Consider the following 20,315-nt stretch of genomic DNA (forward strand, 5'->3'; position numbering starts at 1 on the left):
TGGAGCATCAAGACCACTCATGGACTGTTTGATGTAAACCCCGAATCTAGGTCTAGGAGTGGTTTGGTAATTTTCCTGGATTCTTAGGGTTGCCCAGGAATTCCAGCAAGAGGGGGGGATGTTTCAGATGTTTTAGGATCTTCTAGGCCTTGCTGTAACTGAGAATTAGGTCTAAAACTTACTGTAACTTGAATTTCCAGATCTGAAATTCAATTCAAACCAATTAGGGTTAAGGGTAGGTTTCAGCCAGAGTGGTTTGGTGTCTGAGTTGCTGGTACCATAAGTTCAAAATTGGTCTCAAGGATTTAAAGGGCATAAGGGAGATCTGGTCACCTAAACTTGGGTTTTCAGAAGCTTTAAAATTCTGCAGAATTCATCTTAAGGAAGAAGATGAAGTGCAGGCATTTCTAGGTTTAGGGAATATAGGTTGAATGGGGAAGATGACTGTGGCATGATGTTCTAAGGCTTGGGGCGATCCTAGGGGAAGGGGAAAAGGTTCAAATGGGGCTGGGGAAGTGGGCCTAACAGAGGAGAGGTGCTGCTGCTATCGCAGGAAGAGGGGAAGGGAAGGGAGCGGCTAAGGTTGGCTAGGGGAGGGGTATGGGCTGCACTTACTTGCAAGGCTTTGAATGAAGTTGCTGCTGAAGCTTGAAGGAGATGAAGATCACTCAAACTGCAGAAACACAGGCAAAAATCCAGCTACAGGTCACCCTGCTAGGGACCCACAACTTCTCAAAACTCTATTCTCTCAATCACAAATTTTCATTCATCAAAACTAAAATTTACAGTGCAAGAATAGGCTATTTATAACCTTTTAAAAAATAAAAATAAAAATAAATAAATAAAGACTCTGACTTGGGTTGGGAGTCCCTAATGGATAAGGATCCCACCCCTTGATCAATACACTTTAAAAAGAAATCTTATTACTACAAGACCTCAACCCTTAGATTGGAATCTTACTGAAACATATTTTAAGTTAACTAAAAGCACATGCTAATTAAGATAAAGGACTCAAGCAACAACTACAAAATATCTCTAAACAAACAAACTCCTAAAAGATAAGAACCCTTTTGGATGAGGAATCTTATCTAATCCACACTAACTAACTTCTACTCAAATTAAAACTCTTAATTAACTCTCAAACTGGGACTCCAAATGACAAAAGAAAAACAGAAAAGGACTCTAAAAAAATAACTGGATTTATCTCAGCTAATTATTATCCAAGGGTGGAACAAATTGCCCCCGTGTTAGTCCCCCACCCCCTGGGGCTGGCTTCAGAATTTGAGTGGGCTTGGGCCTCCTTCGGCCATTCTTAGGCTGTCCTTGGGTGGTTACTGACCGTTGGTGCCAAGACCAGTTTCCTCCAACTGTATAGCAAATGAAGATGCCATAGTGGGCAAAAGAAATGCTCAAAGGCCTACATAATTGCCCCCCTAAATGACCTCATCTACATTCTAGAAGTAACCTGTCCTACGGATTACATCACCACACTGTGAAGAACCAGCCTCTCAGCCACTGTAACTTGACCACAGCCTATCATACTTAAAATTAGGCCTGTACTATTGATGTCAACTCTATATTTTTCTTTTCTTTTAACATTTTTGCTGTAGGACATCTTTGAAACCAGAAAAATAACAAACATATGTACAGACAAAAGAATTAAAAATAAAGACCATAAGGCCATAGATCAACCTCTTGTGTCAGATGTATAAAATTGGGAAAGACACCCCTGCCTGATCGTGTAGCCCTGTACTGCTATGAGGATCGATGAAAGCCCACGCAGGGACATATGCTTGGATGGGATGTTTTTATATTGGGGGCTAAACCATAATTTTGCCCACTCCTGTGTCTGGTTGCGAGAACCGTGTGACCAAGCAGAGTTATTTTTGCCCCTAAAACTTTCACCAAATTTGAAGTACTTACCCTTTTTTTCTTTCTTAGGGTATACAAAAAAAATTTGGTAAGAAGTTCATACAACTGTTGAATGTGGCAACATCTCCGCCGACAAGCAGCAGATGATGTTATTGGAGTGAAGCAGCAAACCCAAACACAGTATACCAGCAGTAGTGTGGACTGGAGGTCGCAAAATAGCGAGAAATGGGTTTTCTTCCCCTCATAGGTGAATTTGACCAGATTGGCTCGAAATAGGGTACTTATAATACCCCCATAAGTCATTTTGTTTGGACATGAGGTCAAAGTGTTAGTGCTTAAGTTTTTAATGAAACAAAGTAAATCCCTTATTTCCCAGAGCATTTTGTCTCAAGAGCTTTAAAATTTTTGCCTATGTTTCAGCAATTTTTTAACCATTCAGAAAATGCCTCAACTGAGAAACTTCTCATCCTAACAAGATCTGTATTATTGTTCCATGGAGAACATCTAAATTTGCCGCATGATAAAATCAAGCGGTTGAGAATATGATGCAGAAAGTTCAACAATGGTCTAAACAACTTAAAAGAAAATTCTCTAATTTGAATATAAAGAGGATTACGGATATAGCAACAGACATGTAAGGGTTTTTCCCATTGGGGTGTTAAATTTGATGGGTCATTTCTGCAAACTCATTCATGGTAAAGTACAGAACTAGTTTTCTTCCGCTTGTTAATAGCGTGTTTTGTCTGTCCACTCTTGAGTGTGTTTCTTCCTTCTCTTCAACCTCCACTTTCTTTCTTTTCTTTCAATGCTCCCTGTTCTCTTCTTCTCTTCCAACATTTTGCAACCATGAATGATAAAGGAAAGGGATTGCTTTTCAAGAAAAAACTCAGACAAAATGGAGACCTACTACAAATCAAGATACAACAGAGAAGGCTTCCTCTCATCATCGCGCTTCACGTTGACCAACTGCAGAAAGAGATGACACTTTGGTTTTTGATGAGAAAGAAGAGTCCCTATTGCGTTCAGATTTTGATCTAGCCTTAGTGGGCAAGGTTGTAGGTCTAAGGTCATATCGAAAGCAAGCTGTAACAAATTGCCTTGTTGGGGTTTGGAAAACTCAAAGAGAAATCGAAGTTATCCCTCTTGAGAAGGATGAATTTGTTTTCCATTTTGGCCATCCAGTCGATTTGCGAAATGTTCTTCGTACAGGACCTTGGTCGGTTAATGGAAATATTTTACTGTTAGAAAAGTGGAATATCGATGAATCTTATTCTTTCATTGAATTCCAAATTTGGATTCAAATACACTCTGTTCCTATGGCATTCCGGATATGCCTGCAAGTTCACATCTTGCAAGAACTATCAGGGTTTGAGAATGGACAACGTTCTATCTTCTATCATTGTCATGTTTCACTTTCTATTTCTCAACCTTTGATGCTAGCATTGTTCATCCAACGAAGTAATGGTCAATGTATTCCACTGAAAATCCTATACGAACATCTTCCAAACTATTGTTACTTTTGTGGTTTCATAACACATGAATATTTGAAGTGTCCTTATTATTATGATTGTAGTCAAGATCATACGAATATTCATGGTTGCAGTATTATGGAAGATTGTCTGAGTAAACCAATATTACAGTTCTCAGGCCTGCGTGCCATTCCCCCTTCTGCAACTGTGTTGGATACTGCTCGAAATTTGAAAGTGGACTTGCTGAATCATACTGAATCAATGGGTTCTTCTGTGGATGCTGCTCTTTCGGTTGCCCGAAAAAAATAGATCCCTTCGGGATGGTCGCCGTTTGAAGGAGGATATTACAAGTCCATTACAGGCGAGACCCACTCCAATATCTGATCAGGCAGTTACAACTCCTGATCTTTATGCTAGTTGTTGTTTGAATGAGGTGGTTACAGGTCCAATACTGGCGGGGCCCACTCCAATAACTAATTAGGCGGTTATAGCTCCTGATCTACATGATGGTCGCTGTTTGAATGAGGTGGTTACAGGTCCAATAATGGCGGGGCCCACTCCAATAACTAATCAGGCGGTTATAGTTAATGATTTACATGATTCTGCGACTAATATGCAGCATAGTGGTGACCATGGTAGTTTTCAAAAACTACCACATTCTACTTACCCGTTGGAGTGTATCTCTAATTCCCAATTGTTGAGCACATGGGCCCACAAAGTGTTTATGATTCGGATAAAGCAATGCTGCCAAGAATAACTACTCATCATCGTGTCAATCAAGAGCTGGTCCCACAACCAATTCAAACTATTGTTACACCTCTTTGTGATGTTCAACTAAATCAAGAAGATTATCCTACTACTGCAGTAGCTTTTTTTTTTTTTTTTTTGGTTATAGAACTACATTCATAAGAAACTACCGAGAGGAACAACCTGGAGGTAAGAAATCCACCAGCCAGGGAGAGGAAACGGGCCAAACAGTCAAACTCGGCACTGACCGGGCCCTCCTAGCCAAGGTGTCTGCTAAAGCATTAGACATTCTTGAAATAAAAAGAAAATTACAAACATCAATATCCTGACGTAGCCTTAAAATATCTCCTAAAATAAGACTAACATCCCAATCTAAAAACAAATTGATGCCATTTAAGAAATGGATAATCGATTGATTATCAAAACATATCTCGATGCATCTATATCCACTTCGAATTGCATCCTGAAGTGCATCACAAAGGCACAAAGCTTCACCCATTAAAGAAGATGAAATCTTTTTTTGGATCCGAAACAGCATGCAGCAAACTTCCACTTGGAGAAAGAAAAGCATAAACAATCCCATTTTGCTCTTCAAATGTTGTAAAACTAGCATCACATAATACAGTAAGAACTGTAGATATAGATTGGGAAGAAAAAAGAAGAGAAGACACCTGATTTGAGTTGTTATCTTCTTGTAGAGAAACCACCGTATGACCATCATTTCCTTTAATTTTCTGCAATACTGTCAAGAATTCAACAGCAGCCTTCTGTGCTTGTTGAATCACCACAATCAGATGCGTGTCTTTTTGTCGAAAGATCAACAAATTACACAACAGTTTTACAAAGCAGGGATTGATTATGAAGATATGAATCTCGAAAACCCACACCTCCAGACTGTTTTGATTTGCACATCTTGTCCCAATTTAGCCAATGAATTTTCCCTTGATTTTCTGAATCTCCCCAGTAAAACCTTACAGATGATCTCTTGATTTCTTTATGAATCGATTGAGGAAGTTTAAAATGAGACGAAGCATATGATGGTATCCCTGCAACCACCGACTTGAGAAGAATTTCTTTCCCAGCATGGCTTAATAGTTTTGACTTCCAGCCATTGATCTTCTTCCCATCCACTCGTTCTTTAAGATCTTTAAACAACTCAGTTTTAGATCCACCAAGATCAGTTGGCAATCCAAGATATTTTTTTGGTCCTTAATTATAAGGAATATGCAACACCCGAGAGAAACCAGCTCTGGAAATGAACTTTAGTGTTTGGGGAAAAAGTTAAAGATGACTTCTGCAGATTTACAGCCTGACCAGAACCTTTACAGTACACCTGTAACAAAGCTTTAATTGTATGTACTTGTTAAAGAGAAGCTTTTGTAAATAGCAATGAATCATCTGCAAATAGCAAATGAGAAATACATGGACCCCTATTCCGAACTCTAACACCCACAATATCGCCATTAACCTGTGCAGGTTGAAGTAGACAGGTAAAGGCACGAGTACATAAAATAAATAGGGCAGGAGACAATGGATCGCCTTGACGTATACCACGAGAAGGATTCACAGCTCCACGAGCAGCACCATTAATAAGAAGTTGATAGGATATAGACTGAAGACTTCCCATAATCATATTCACAAATAAATGGCAGAAACCCATCTTCTGTAAAAGATTCTCGAGGAAAACCCAATCCACTCTATCATGCGCCTTCATCATATCCAACTTCACAGCCATATATTTTGTCTTGGTTTTTTTTGCAGTGTTGAATATAATGGAACAATTCATGAGCAATGAAAATATTATCAGAAATGCATTGCCCAGGAATAAATGCAGACTGGAAAGGACTTATAACTTATAACAATTCACAAAAATCGATGCATTAGGGTAAAGAGTTTTTCATATAGAATTTACTAGAGCCCTATCCAAACGAATTTGAACATTTGCATCCCCAATACGCCTATTTGACCAAGTGAATCCAGGCCCATGTGTTGGAATATCAGCTAATTCACAATTATTAACTAATGACCGAAAATGTGAGATTTCACCCAATGAAGTAGGATTGCCACCATGTTTCTCACGCCATTTCAAATAAGGATTAAAATCACCAACAAGGAGCCATGGAGAATTACTTTGACCTTTCATTGAGTCCAATAAATTCCAAACAAGATGACATTGCGATCTTACTGGATCACCATAAACACATGAGAGATGAAAAGAAGCGGAACCAGGAGGAGTAATCTGAACATAAATGAGGCGAGACAATATCAAGTGTGTTTGAATTTGCACAAAATGTTTCCATAAAATAACCAAACCACCTGAAGCACCTACAGAGTCATATCCAATACAGAAATCCATCCGCAAAGTCCGACAGTATCTTCTCACATTGGCAACATTGCACTTAGTTTCCATAAGAAAAATAACATCTACATTATTACCATGGGAAAGAATTTTAAACATACGAACTGTCAAGGGATTCCCAAGACCCTGACTGTTCCAACTTAAAATTTTCATGGCTGCCTGTGGGCCCGGTACATCGGGGCCACAGGTGTAGAGTGTGAAGAGAAAGATGAGGTGTCCGAATCATGCTCCATGTCATCAACATCAAGATAGCTTCTTTTATTATTATCGTGAGATAAATGAAGAAACGGATTAGGAGATATAATATCTAGACATTGCACAACATTGGATACTGCAGCAATAGGATAATCTTCTTGATTTAGTTGAACATCACAAAGAGGTGTAACAAGAGTTTGAACTGGTTGTGGGACCAGCTCTTGATTAACACGATGATGAGTAGTTATTCTTGGCAGCATTGCTTTATCCGAATCATATCCACTTTGTGGGCCCATGTGCTACAATAATTGGGAATTAGAGATACAATCCAACGGGTAAGTAGAATGTGGTAGTTTTTGAAAACTACCATGGTCACCACTATGCTGCATATTAGTCGCAGAATCATGTAAATCATGAACTATAACCGCCTTTATTAGTTATTGGAGTGGGCCCCACCAAAATTGGACCTGTAACCACCTCATTCAAACAGCGACCAGCATGTACATCAAGAACTATAACCGCCTGATTAGTTATTGGAGTGGGCCCCGCAAGTATTGGACCTGTAACCACCTCATTCAAACAACGACCAGCATGATGATTAGGAGTTGTAACCGCTTGATCAAATATTGGAGTGGGCCCCGCCTGTAATGGACTTGTAACCACCTCCTTCAAACGGCGAGCATCCCGACGGGATCTATTTTTTCCGGCAACCGAAAGAGCAGCATCCATAGAAGAACCCATTGATTCAGTATGATTCAGCAAGTCCACTTTCAAATTTCGAGCAGTATCCAACACAGTTGCAGAAGGGGGAATGGCACACAGGCCTGAGAACTGTAATATTGGTTTACTCAAACAATCTTCCATAATACTGCAACCATGAATGTATGATCTTGACAACAATCATAATAATGACACTTCAAATATTCATGTGTTATGAAACCACAGAAGTAACAATAGTTTGGATGATGTTCGTATAGGATTTTCAGTGGAATACGTTGACCATTACTTCCTTGGATGAACAATGCTAGCATCAAAGGTTGAGAAATAGAAAGTGAAACACGACAACGATAGAAGATAGAACGTTGTCCATTCTCAAACCCTGATAGTTCTTGCAAGATGTGAACTTTCCCCAACTTTGATGCTAACTCGACAATCTTCGAATCTTTCCGGAATGCCATAGGAACAGAGTGTATTTGAATCCAAATTTGGAATTCACTGAAAGAATAAGATTCATCCATATTCCACTTTTCTAATAGTAAGATATTTCCATTAACCGACCAAGGTCCTGTACGAAGAACATTTCGCAAATCGACTGGATGGCCAAAATGGAAAACAAATTCATCCTTCTCAAAAGGGATAACTTCGATTCTCTTTAAGTTTTCCAAACCCCAACAAGGCCATTTGTTATAGCTTGCTTTCGATATGACCTTAGACCTACAACCTTGCCCACTAAGGTTAGATCAAAATCTGAACGCAATAGGGACTCTTCTTTCTCATCAAAAACCAAAGTGTCATCTCTTTCTACAGTTGGCCAACATGAAGCGTGATGATGAGAGGAAGCCTTCTCTGTTGTATCTTGATTAGTAGTAAGTCTCCATTTTGTCTGAGTTTTTTCTTGAAAAGCAATCCCTTTTCCTTTATCATTCATGGTTGCAAAATGTTGGAAGAGAAGAAGAGAACAGGGAGTATTGAAAGAAAAGAAAAAAGTGGAGGTTGAAGACAAGGAAGAAACACACTTAAGAATGGACAGACAAAAACACGCTATTAACAAGCAGAAGAAGGTTTATTCTTTCGTTTTTAGGAAACTGTTGTAGTATCTAATGTTGTGCAATGTCTAGATATTATATCTCCTAATCCGGTTCTTCATTTATCTCATGATAATAATAAAAGAAGCCGGCTTGATGTGGATGACATGGAGCATGACTCGGACACCTCATCTTTCTCTTCACACTCTACACATGTGGGCCCTGATGTACAGGCCCACAAGCAGCCATGAAAATTTTAAGCTGGAACTGTCAGGGTCTTGGGAATCCCTTGACAGTTCGTATGTTTAAAATTCTTTCCCATGGTAATAATGTAGATGTTATTTTTCTTATGGAAACTAAGTGCAGTGTTGCCAATGTGAGAAGATACTGTCGGACTTTGCGGATGGAGTTATGTATTGGATATGACTCTGTAGGTGCTTCAGGTGGTTTGGTTATTTTATGGAAACATTTTGTGCAAATTCAAACACACTTGATATCGTCTCGCCTCATTGATGTTCAGATTACTCCTCCTGGTTCTGCTTCTTTTCATCTCTCATGTGTTTATGGTGATCCAGTAAGATCGCAACGTCATCTTGTTTGGAATTTATTGGACTCAATGAAAGGTCAAAGTAATTCACCATGGCTCCTTGTTGGTGATTTTAATTCTTATTTGAAATGGTGTGAGAAACATGGTGGAAATCCTACTTAATTGGGTGAAATCTCACATTTTCGGTCATTTGTTAATAATTGTGAATTAGCTGATATTCCAACACATTGGCCTGGATTCACTTGGTCAAACAGCGTCTCTGGGGATGCAAATGTTCAAATTCGTTTGGATAGGGCTCTAGCGAATTCTATATGGAAAACTCTTTACCCGAATGCATCGATTTTTGTGAAAGCTCCAATCGGATCTGATCATTCTCCTATATTGTTGGATTTGCATGGTGGTCGATTTATTGGTTAAGCGCCTTTTCGATTTGAGGCAATTTGGTTATCTCACCCAAATTGTGGAGAGGTTGTTAAAGATTCTTGGTCATCAAATTTGGGTGGGGCCCCCTCAAATATTATCCATAATAAATTGAGTAGCTGCCGTGAGAATTATAAGTAATGGAATCATGTTGTATTTGGGAATCTTCAGAGCAAAATTAAATCAACCGTGAATTCTATTGCTAAATTTGAATGCTATCCATTGACTATAGTATTGCCAATCAAATCAAAAGCTTAAAACGGAATCTATCCGATTCTTGGAGCAAGAGGAGATTTTTTGGAAACAGAAATCAAGGAATCAATGGTTATCTGAAGGTGACCGAAATACCCAATATTTCCATTTATCTACAATTCAAAGAAGGCAACAAAATCGGGTTCTCTCTCTCCAAGATCAAGATGGCAATTGGACGACTGATTTGGATAAGATTTACCAAACTTTTCTCACCACTTATTCAGGACTCTACCAAGCAGAGGGAATTAATATGGAAGCGTTGAAGACAATCTTGGAAACAATAAATCCGATTATTTCGGATGAGATGAATGCTAATCTATGTGTGATTCCAACTATTGAAGAGGTGAAAAAAAATTCTTTTTGAGATGAGTCCGTGGAAGTCTCCAATTGATGGCTTTCCTCTAGCTTTTTTTCAAAAATACTGGGAGACAATCAAACAAGATCTTTATGCAGTGGTTCTGGAATTTTTTTCTACTGGCACTATTCCTTCTATTTTAAATGAAACTCTTCTCTGCCTTATCCCAAAGGTTTCTTCACCAGAAAATGCATCTCAATTCCGGCCAATTGCTTTATGCACGGTGGTAAGGTGATGACAAAGATTATTGCATCACGTTTGAAAGGAATTCTTGAGGAAGTTATAACTTATAAGTCCTTTCCAGTCTGCATTTATTCCTGGGCGATGCATTTCTAATAATAGTTTCATTGCTCATGAATTGTTCCATTATATTCAACACCAAAAAAAAAAAAAAGACAAAATATATGGCTGTGCAGTTGGATATGATGAAGGCGTATGATAGAGTGGATTGGGTTTTCCTCGAGAATCTTTTACAGAAGATGGGTTTCTGCCATTTATTTGTGAATATGATTATGGGAAGTCTTCAGTCTATATCCTATCAACTTCTTATTAATGGTGCTGCTCGTGGAGCTGTGAATCCTTCTCGTGGTATACGTCAAGGCGATCCATTGTCTCCTGCCCTATTTATTTTATGTACTCGTGCCTTTACCTGTCTACTTCAACCTGCACAGGTTAATGGCGATATTGTGGGTGTTAGAGTTCGGAATAGGGGTCCATGTATTTCTCATTTGCTATTTGCAGATGATTCATTGCTATTTACAAAAGCTTCTCTTTAACAAGTACATACAATTAAAGCTTTGTTACAGGTGTACTGTAAAGGTTCTGGTCAGGCTGTAATCTGCAGAAGTCATCTTTAACTTTTTCCCCAAACACTAAAGTTCATTTCCAGAGCTGGTTCTCTCGGGTGTTGCATATTCCTTATAATTCAGGACCAAAAATATATCTTAGATTGCCAACTGATCTTGGTGGATCTAAAACTGAGTTGTTTAAAGATCTTAAAGAACGAGTGGATGTGAAGATCAATGGCTGGAAGTCAAAACTATTAAGCCATGCTGGGAAAGAAATTCTTCTCAAGTCGATGGTTGCAGGGATACCATCATATGCTTCGTCTCATTTTAAACTTCCTCAATCGATTCATAAAATCAAGAGATCATCTGTAAGGTTTTATTGGGGAGATTCAGAAAACCAAGGGAAAATTCATTGGCTAAATTAGGACAGGATGTGCAAATCAAAACAATCTAGAGGTGTGGGTTTTCAAGATTCATATCTTCATAATCAATCCCTGCTTTGTAAAACAGCTTTTCGGATTTGGTCTAATCCAAATTCTCTTCTTTCTTCATTCTTGAAGGCTGTGTATTTTCCACGTACAGAATTCCTAAATGATATAGTGGGAAATAATGCTAGTTGGGGATGGCAAAGCATAATTTGGGGGAAGGAAGCTCTTTCTCTCAAGGTTTGGGATGGTCAATAAAGAGGGGAGATTGAATTCACCCTTGGATTGATAACTGGCTGCCTATGGATGGAGGTATGAAGCCGGCTTCCCCTCTTGATCCTTTTTCCACAATTGCTTCTATTGAAGATTTTATTGACCATAATTTGAGATCTTGGTGGGAAGATGTTTTGCGGCAACATGTAATTCCCTCTGATGTGGACAAGATCCTTTCTATAAATTTGAGCATCTTCCAACATGAAGATGTACAACATTGGTGTGCATCTCGTAATGGAATTTTTTCAGTGAAGAGTTGTTATCATATGTTAAAAAAATTTACAGGAAGAAAGGTGGGCAGCAGCAGCGACTTCCTCACATAGAGGGGGTGTTTCTATAATTCCAAAATCGGTGTGGAAGACCATTTGGTCGTGCCAAACCTTGCCCAAAATTAATAGATTGTTGTGGAGATGTTGTGTGGACGCTATTGCAACTGGAGACGCCTTGCAAAAGCGACGAGTCCCATTAGATCCATCATGTAATCGTTGTGGAGAACTTGAAACAGTGGGTCATATTTTTTTGGGTTGTAGTTTTGCGAGAGCTGTTTGGTATGGCAACTTAACTGGATACTCACCAATGCCAGGTTCCTCTCCTTCTTTATCTGATTTTATTTTTGAATGGTTGAGTTTCAAGCAATTGGGTAAGGAGGAGTTTCGTGCAATCTGTACAAGATTTGATTCATATTATGGCATATATGGTTCGCTCGTAATTTGTTGATCTTTCGACAAAAAGACACGCATCCGATTGTGGTGATTCAACAAGCACAGAAGGCTGCTATGAATTCTTGACAGTATTGCAGAAAATTAAAGGAAATGATGGTCATACGGTGGTTTCTCTACAAGAAGATAACAACTCAAATCAGGTGTCTTCTCTTCTTTTTTCTTCCCAATCTATATCTACAGTTCTTACTGTATTATGTGATGCTAGTTTTACAACATTTGAAGAGCAAAATGGGATTGGTTATGCTTTTCTTTCTCCAAGTGGAAGTTTGCTGCATGCTGTTTCGGATCCAAAAAAAGATTTCATCTTCTTTAATGGGTGAAGCTTTGTGCCTTTGTGATGCTCTTCAGGATGCAATTCGAAGTGGATATAGATGCATCGAGATATGTTTTGATAATCAATCGATTATCCATTTCTTAAATGGCATCAATTTGTTTTTAGATTGGGATGTTAGTCTTATTTTAGGAGATATTTTAAGGCTACGTCAGGATATTGATGTTTGTAATTTTCTTTTTATTTCAAGAATGTCTAATGCTTTAGCAGACACCTTGGCTAGGAGGGCCCAGTCAGTGCCGAGTTTGACTATTTGGCCCGTTTCCTCTCCCTGGCTAGTGGATTTCTTACCTCCAGGTTGTTCCTCTCGGTAGTTTCTTATGAATGTAGTTCTATAACCGGAAAAAAAAAAAAGATACTGCAGCAGTAGGATAATCTTCTTGATTTAGTTGAACATCACGAAGAGGTGTAACAAGAGTTTGAATTGGTTGTGGGACCAGCTCTTGATTGACACAATGATGAGTAGTTATTCTTGGCAGCATTGCTTTATCCGAATCATAACCACTTTGTGGCCCATGTGCTGCAACAATTGGGAATTAGAGATACACTCCAACGGGTAAGTAGAATGTGGTAGTTTTTTAAAACTACCATGTTCGGCACTATGCTGCATATTAGTCGCAGAATCATGTAAATCATTAACTATAACCGCCTGATTAGTTATTGGAGTGAGCCCCGCCATTATTGGACCTGTAACCATCTCATTCAAACAGCGACCATCATGTAGATCAGGAACTATAACCGCCTGATTAGTTATTGGAGTGGGCCCCGCCAGTATTGGACCTGTAACCACCTCATTCAAACAACAACCAGCATGAAGATCAGGAGTTGTAACCGCCTGATCAGATATTGGAGTGGGCCCCGCCTGTAATGGACTTGTAATAACCACCTTCAAACGGCAACCATCCCGAAGGGATCTATTTTTTCGAGCAACCGAAAGAGCAGCATCCATTGAAGAACCCATTGATTCAGTATGATTCAGCAAGTCCACTTTCAAATTTCGAGCAGTATCCAACACAGTTGCAGAAGGGGGAATGGCACGCAGGCCTGAGAACTATAATATTGGTTGACTCAAACAATCTTCCATAATACTGCAGCCATGAATATTCGTATGATCTTGACAACAATCATAATAATGACACTTCAAATATTCATGTGTTATGAAACCACAAAAGTAACAATAGTTTGGAAGATGTTCATATAGGATTTTCAGTGGAATACATTGACCATTACTTCGTTGGATGAACAATGCTAGCATCAAAGGTGAGAAATAGAAAGTGAAACACGACAACGATAGAAGATAAAAGGTTGTCCATTCTCAAACCCTAGCTGGTGGATTTCTTACCTCTCGGTAGTTTTTTTATGAATGCAGTTCTATTACCAAAAAAAAAAAACTTCCAATATGCCATTGCAAAGCACTCACTAGCTCCAGCCTAGTTTACTATTTTCCTTGCACCAATATTTACCCTAATAATTTGAGAAATCCCTTCAAAAATGCAGTGGTTTGGGTTTTCCTCGAGAATCGATTATCCATTTCTTCGTGATGCTCTTCAGGATGCAATTCAAAGTGGATATAGATGCATCCAAATATGTTCTAGATTGGGATGTTAGTCTTATTTTAGGAGATATTTTAAGGCTATGTCAGGATATTGATGTTTGTAATTTTCTTTTTATTTCAAGAGTGTCTAATGCTTTAGCAGACACCTTGGCTAGGAGGGCCCGATCAGTGCCGAGTTTGACTGTTTGGCTCGTTTCCTCTCCCTGGCTGGTGGATTTCTTACCTCGAGGTTGTTCCTCTCGGTAGTTTTTTTATGAATGCAGTTCTATTACCAAAAAAAAAACTTCCAATATGCCATTGCAAAGCACTCACTAGCTCCAGCCTAGTTTACTATTTTCCTTGCACCAATATTTACCCTAATAATTTGAGAAATCCCTTCAAAATGATTTTTTTGTCATTTAGAGAGTGTAAGAATTTTCATATTGCAGATCAACGACTTAGAAAAAAGAATTCCCCTAAACCATAAAAATTGAACGAACATGGATAAAGAAAAACACTCAGTCACAGTTAAATGAAATAACATAAGATTGCATCAGATCACAAAGCATGAGGAAACATTGGAGAACACTGCAATACGGAGAAAGAAAAGCACAGAATGCAATCTCTACCAATATACAACATTTTCAAGAAAGCTACGGAATGGTGAATAAAACGTACCAATTGAACATTTGGAAGTTAGACTCGCAATCATCTTTGCTGGAAGTAATGACCTAAAATAGAGAATTTTCTATGCAAGCTGTTAACAAAATCAAAAAGTAACATTAGACTGCAAATAATTAGATTGAATTCTGAAGCAAGCAAATTAATGAATAGAAAACGAGTTACTCCTAGCAGATAAACAGGTGTATGGTCATCGCAATCGATCAATAAACTTTGCCGGTTAACAGGAAGGAAAGGATTCAACTTGATCAAAGAGAGCGGCCATACCTGAGCGCCCGCAGTTTCGAAATTACTGTGTTGTTCTCCAGACCCAAAATCTGACTATCTGAGACTGAGAGTGCTCGTGAACCGGTCGGCTTTGGTTCAGTTTCGCTTTAACCGGTTCCTGTCCAAAACCAAATCAATGGGATAAGAACTTGGTCCACCCAAAATGCAGCTAATCAGGTATATTTTCCCAAAAATATACCATTAGGTCTTTTTTGGTCTAAATTTTAGAAATCCAATCCAAAATGCATTTAAGTTTCAAAGAAGTCAGAAGACTTGGGAAGGGAAATAATAGAGGGCAAAAAAGTCATTTTATGTTTAGCCTTAACTAAAAACTGGGATCCAAATTCTCTCTGTTCCACATTGCCCTTTGTCTTGCCCATCTTTCTATCTCACTATGGGATGGATAATGCTTGAATTGGTAAAATTATAATTGTCAAATGGAGAGGAGTCATACCTTTTGAAAACCAACTGATTCCATTTCAAGTCAACATTTCCATCCAACAGTTGAATTTTTGCTTGTCCATGTTTCGCCCATTCGACAATCAGACGGACATGATAGAGGGCCATGCAGGACAGAGAGCATTTGAATTCGACTTAACAATTCTAAAAGAAAAAGGGGCATCCAATTTGATTATTTGTGAGTAAGGGCATCAATTTGCAGCTCGCTAAAAAATACCAAATTGGCCCAAATCGGAGCTTAATGGATGTGTTTGTATGAAGGGGCAAAGCCCAAACGGTTTCAGGTTGGTTCGGACCAGCCTGTATGTGGTCCGTTAGCTAAAACCGAATGGCCCGACTCAGCCCAACTCTAGTGGGCTAAATCAATCTCAAACCCACCTCAAACTTGTCAGGAAATCCAGCCCAATCTATTCATGTTTTCTCTTGCTCTTTCTTCTTGTCCATTTCACACCTTATGCATTCCTTCCTTCATAACACTTGTGTTTTCCTTCATCATCCTAAATTTTGCCAAAATCATTGGAGTTTTGTTTTTATTTTCATTTTTTGGATAAAAAATTATTAAACATGACGAATATTGATTGATGGATTATAATATAAAGCTATTATTAAACTTTGGTATTTGTTCTAAGTGCGCCAGCAATGCCCGATCTAATATTTATTTGTCTATTTCTCTTTTCTCTTTAAAATGACTTTCTTATCATTCAAAAAGAGGAAGAGAAACCAACAGGGTCGGTCCAAGTGGTAAGCAGCTTGGTCCGCTTAAACAAGGTTCCGGTATCGAAATCTTGTGGATGCAAAACATCCCCGCTGGGAGACTCACCCACCACAGCCAGGTGTGCGACCCGGGTCAAACACTGGATTAATCAGGGCAAAGCCTTAGAAACCGGGATTGACAACCACAAAAAAAAAGGAAGAGAAAAATACATAAATGAGGTACTTGCATTGGTAACATTCCAACCTATTACATATATTAAAAATGATCAATTATTGGAGAGGGGTATTTTGACCAGGGCATATATAATTAATGCATGAGATCAAATTTTATGCCTTGGACCACAAAATCTTCCATTACCACTGTATTATTATAAGGCTTAACTTTAATTATTAACCTAAAGTCACTATCATTCTTCATACAACATTTGACCAATCATTTCAATCGGTATGCATTAAATATTTAACTTCACAGCTACCACTATTACTTTAATTAAAGAGAATGAATGTTTCCTATTCTTACCATAATAAATGACATTTTGTTAAACTGTCCATCTCATATGCTTGAGCTATTTAGGTGGAGAGCCCCATTTGGTAGATTAAGCCTTGGGCCCACTGGGCTTGAGCCCAATATTTAGTTAAACTAGGTTTGGTTGGTCATTGTGAACTTGAGCCCAAAACAGCCCATTGCATTGATAATGTTCAATTAAAAATGTAATAAAATATTAGATATGTTGTATGATTATAGCATTAAACTAATTAAATTTCATTTAGTTTTCCCATACATGAATGAAAAGAACACAATGATAAGGAAGAAAAAAATCTGGCTTTCTAAATTAGCATGCGTGAGAGAGAAGTGACTTTAACCATAAAAAAGAAAGAAAGAGAGAGAGAAAAAAATAATACATAGGCCTTGGACCAACCTAGTAATAGTAATACACTCTAGGGTGTTTTTTTTTTTTTCATTTTTTGCCCACTTAAGTGGCAAATATTTCTATTGGCATAATTTTGTCAACTTGAAATATTCAAAAAACCTAATGGAAGGTTTCTATTAACTTTAACTTTGAAATTACCATTTTGCTTATAGGTTGAAGGAAAATACTTTACAAAACTTCATTTAGTTTTTTCAAATTTACAAAACAACTCCTTGTTCACTCATTCAATTTCAAATTAGCGATTGGGCAAAATTAAATGAAAAATAAATTGGGTGAAATAGTTTCCTTGATGGTCTTCTGAACTTTCTAGATTCTCATAGGGGGAATTGGAGTAGACCTAGAACTCGCTACTACAAGATAGCTCTGCATTTCTTCAAGGCAATCATAGCCAAGCTCTGATACTATTCAAGCTAGCGTGGTAATGATACTGAGGAGGATACCTAGCTAGTCTTGAACTGGAGCAGGGGAGTGAAGCCCTCCTCTTGTCCAGTGAACTCTCCTCTTTAAAATCTATCTCCTCACTCTACTTTCTTCATCCAAAACCGTATAGAATCCCCTACAACTACTAACAATCAAAACTTCCCTCTTTACCAAGTCCAACCAATATAGACTCGCCATCATGCAAAGTTAGGGTTTGTAAACTGATTAGATGGCGGAAGAAGCTAAAGAGAGAGGTAATGCGGCATTCTCCGCCAGCCGCTTCGAAGAAGCTATTCAAGCCTTCTTGTCTCTCCACTCTCGATTCTCGTCCCTCTCTCTGCAGCTCTTCGAAACTAATCCTTCCCTCTCCACTAACAACTCCATCATTTCTCTTCGAGGTGAGCTGGGGAGAAAGCCTAAGAAAACATATTTGAAATCAAAGAAATGGCACTTCTTTGGGTTTCATTTGTATTATTTGCTGTCAGTGTTGCTCAGGCTGAATTGTTTGCTCCTCCACCTGCAGCGACAAATGATGGTTTATCTTGTTTTCCTTCCCTTGATCTGGTTTCGCAGTTTTTTCTTTTGTCAAGATTGAAAAAAGATTTGATTTCTTTATAAATTTTTTTGGGATTGCAAGAACATCGATAGATCAAGGAATTGCATACATGCTATTTTGAAATTGAATCTAATGAACATTACTTGTTTTGTAAATTTGAAAACATCAAAGTCAAAGTGAACAGAAACCTAACATTGGGTTTTTTTTTATAATATTTCAAGTTGACAAATTAGGTCAACTAAAATATTTGCCACTTAAGTGGGCAAACAAGAGTTGGGCCCAACTTAATTAGGCAAAATGAAAAAAACTCAAAAGAAGGCTAGAGAATTGTCTTTTCTTCACACAAATTCACCATACATTTAGAAGGGGTCCACCTCTAAGTACTAACAATGTGAACTATGAGTGGGGCCTCTCCAAAACATATGGTGGAGGGTTCTCAGGGGTGCATAGTCCTCTGCCCGCGAAGTAGAGGATCTCAACTCTGGAGGTGTGCGCGACTCCGAGGCCGGAAGAGAGCCACCGGCTCTCCAACCGTTGAAACGGATGCCGCCCTAAGAAGCAGCGGTCCGGCCGTTGGCCGGGCCGCCTCCCGCTCTCCCTGTCTTGGTTCTTGGGGTTCTCGCGTTGGCTCGTGTTCCGTCCTTTCTCCTGTTGGGGTGGTTTGGTTCCGGGCGGCGTTCCTTGTTCCGGCGTTGTTGGGGTGGGGGTGGGTGGCTCCTTCTTTGTCCCGTTCGCCGTTTGTGTCCCTCCCCTTCTCGGTGTTGGGTGTTTGCGTCCTCTTCTTGCTTGTCGGGTCTTCGGTGCTGGTTGGTTTTTCCCGTGTGGCCTTCTCCGCGTTGCGCCCGGGGGTGTCTCTCCGATGGGCCCTCGGGCCTTCTTCGGGGTGGGTGGCCTCCCCTGGGGGTGTCTCTCCCGTGGGCCCTCGGGACCTTCTTCAGGAGATCGGATCCGGGTGTGTTGTGGCCCTTTTGGGGAGGTGCTCCCCGGGGTGCTCTCTCCCGGGGGTGCTCTCTCCCGGGGGGTCGGGCCTTTTTCCCCACCGGGAGGATATCTTGATGTTATACTGTTGTTTCTCCTTTTCTAAATATAAGAATAAACGACATCTAACAAATATAGAGTGAAATCTCCCTATGGAAATTTACCATCCACAAGTTGATGTTTAGATACTGAAAGGGTAAAATGACCACCCCATCCTTATGATGCCAACTTGCAAGCTCTTCTTAATGCATGTGTCCATCAAAGGAAATGCGCCCAACACAAAATGACAACCTTTGTGTCACAAGGTTTTTCTTCTTCAATCAAACGATTCTTTTGGGCTTGCTGTTTATGAAATAATGCAATGGTTGATGGACCACATTTGTAATTGGAAGTCAAAGTATTAAAGCACTTTCTTAACAAAATATATTAGAGTGACAATAATAAAAAGGCCACTCAAACTCTATTTATGTGGAAGTCTTTGACATCGGATTTGCCCACTCTTTATAAAATGAAGTTGATTATGCATACATTACTGGTACCAGCTAGGATTGAATCTGTTATATACTATCTTTAAGGAAAAATTTTTTGTTTAAGTTTCTTTTATGATTGTTTATGGTATTGCTCCTTTAGGGTAGAAAGTAGAAAAGGTGTTTGAATTCATAGACCCAAAAAATAGGATGGACCCCTTCTCTATTTTTTTTTTTATGTTTAGAATAAGGTTCTTCTCTTCTAATTTTAAGGTCTAACCTAGGGAGTTGTGAAGATAGTTGATTCTTATATTAGTAATGATTCTTATATTAGTAAAGGCACATGCAAAATACTTGTCCATTTCAATCATATGGACCACCTAATTAAGGCCCCAAAACCTTTAATGGGCTTTTTTTAAAAAGAAAAAAAAAATTAGGGTTTCTATCTTTTACTGTCCAAAATGAAATCTGTTTTCTACCTTAATATTTTTCTCTACAAAAACAATGATAAACCATAGATGGCCGTGCATCCCGTACATCATACATATAAGAGAAGAATTGATGGAGTAGGTAGATAGGTAGTTTTGAATAGACATTATGTACGAAAAAAGATTGGGTTGGCCAGCCAATACCATTTCCACGAGGTATAGGGTGAGACTAAAGCTACCTTCACGCCTCCCCAGTCTTTGCCTCCTGAATATTTGGTAGACAGATGTGAGAATAGTGTAATCCTCTTCCAACAAAAGTAGAAGATCTAGATTCATTTGCTAGTACCTAATGGGGGAGGATGTAGAACGATATGACATC

The 20,315-nt window shown here is 38.9% G+C and overlaps 1 protein-coding gene across 1 annotated transcript in view; it reads right to left on the reverse strand.

The window, feature by feature from the left end:
* Positions 1 to 15,081, reverse strand: part of LOC149005352 (large ribosomal subunit protein uL14mz-like) — a 35,852-nt gene extending 20,771 nt beyond the window's left edge. The window contains exons 1-2 of the mRNA XM_089169072.1: positions 14,983 to 15,081; positions 14,713 to 14,791 (exon numbers count right to left, since the gene is read on the reverse strand). Coding sequence (XP_089025198.1) covers positions 14,713 to 14,746 — 34 coding nt within the window. The 5' untranslated portion in view covers positions 14,747 to 14,791; positions 14,983 to 15,081. The remainder of the gene's footprint in view (positions 1 to 14,712; positions 14,792 to 14,982) is intronic.
* Between the last annotated feature and the right edge of the window lie 5,234 nt (positions 15,082 to 20,315).

Source organism: Hakea prostrata, chromosome 9 (assembly GCF_041222555.1).
Source record: "Hakea prostrata isolate BN-2017 chromosome 9, UWA_Hpros_2, whole genome shotgun sequence".
NCBI classification, from domain to species: domain Eukaryota; kingdom Viridiplantae; phylum Streptophyta; class Magnoliopsida; order Proteales; family Proteaceae; genus Hakea; species Hakea prostrata.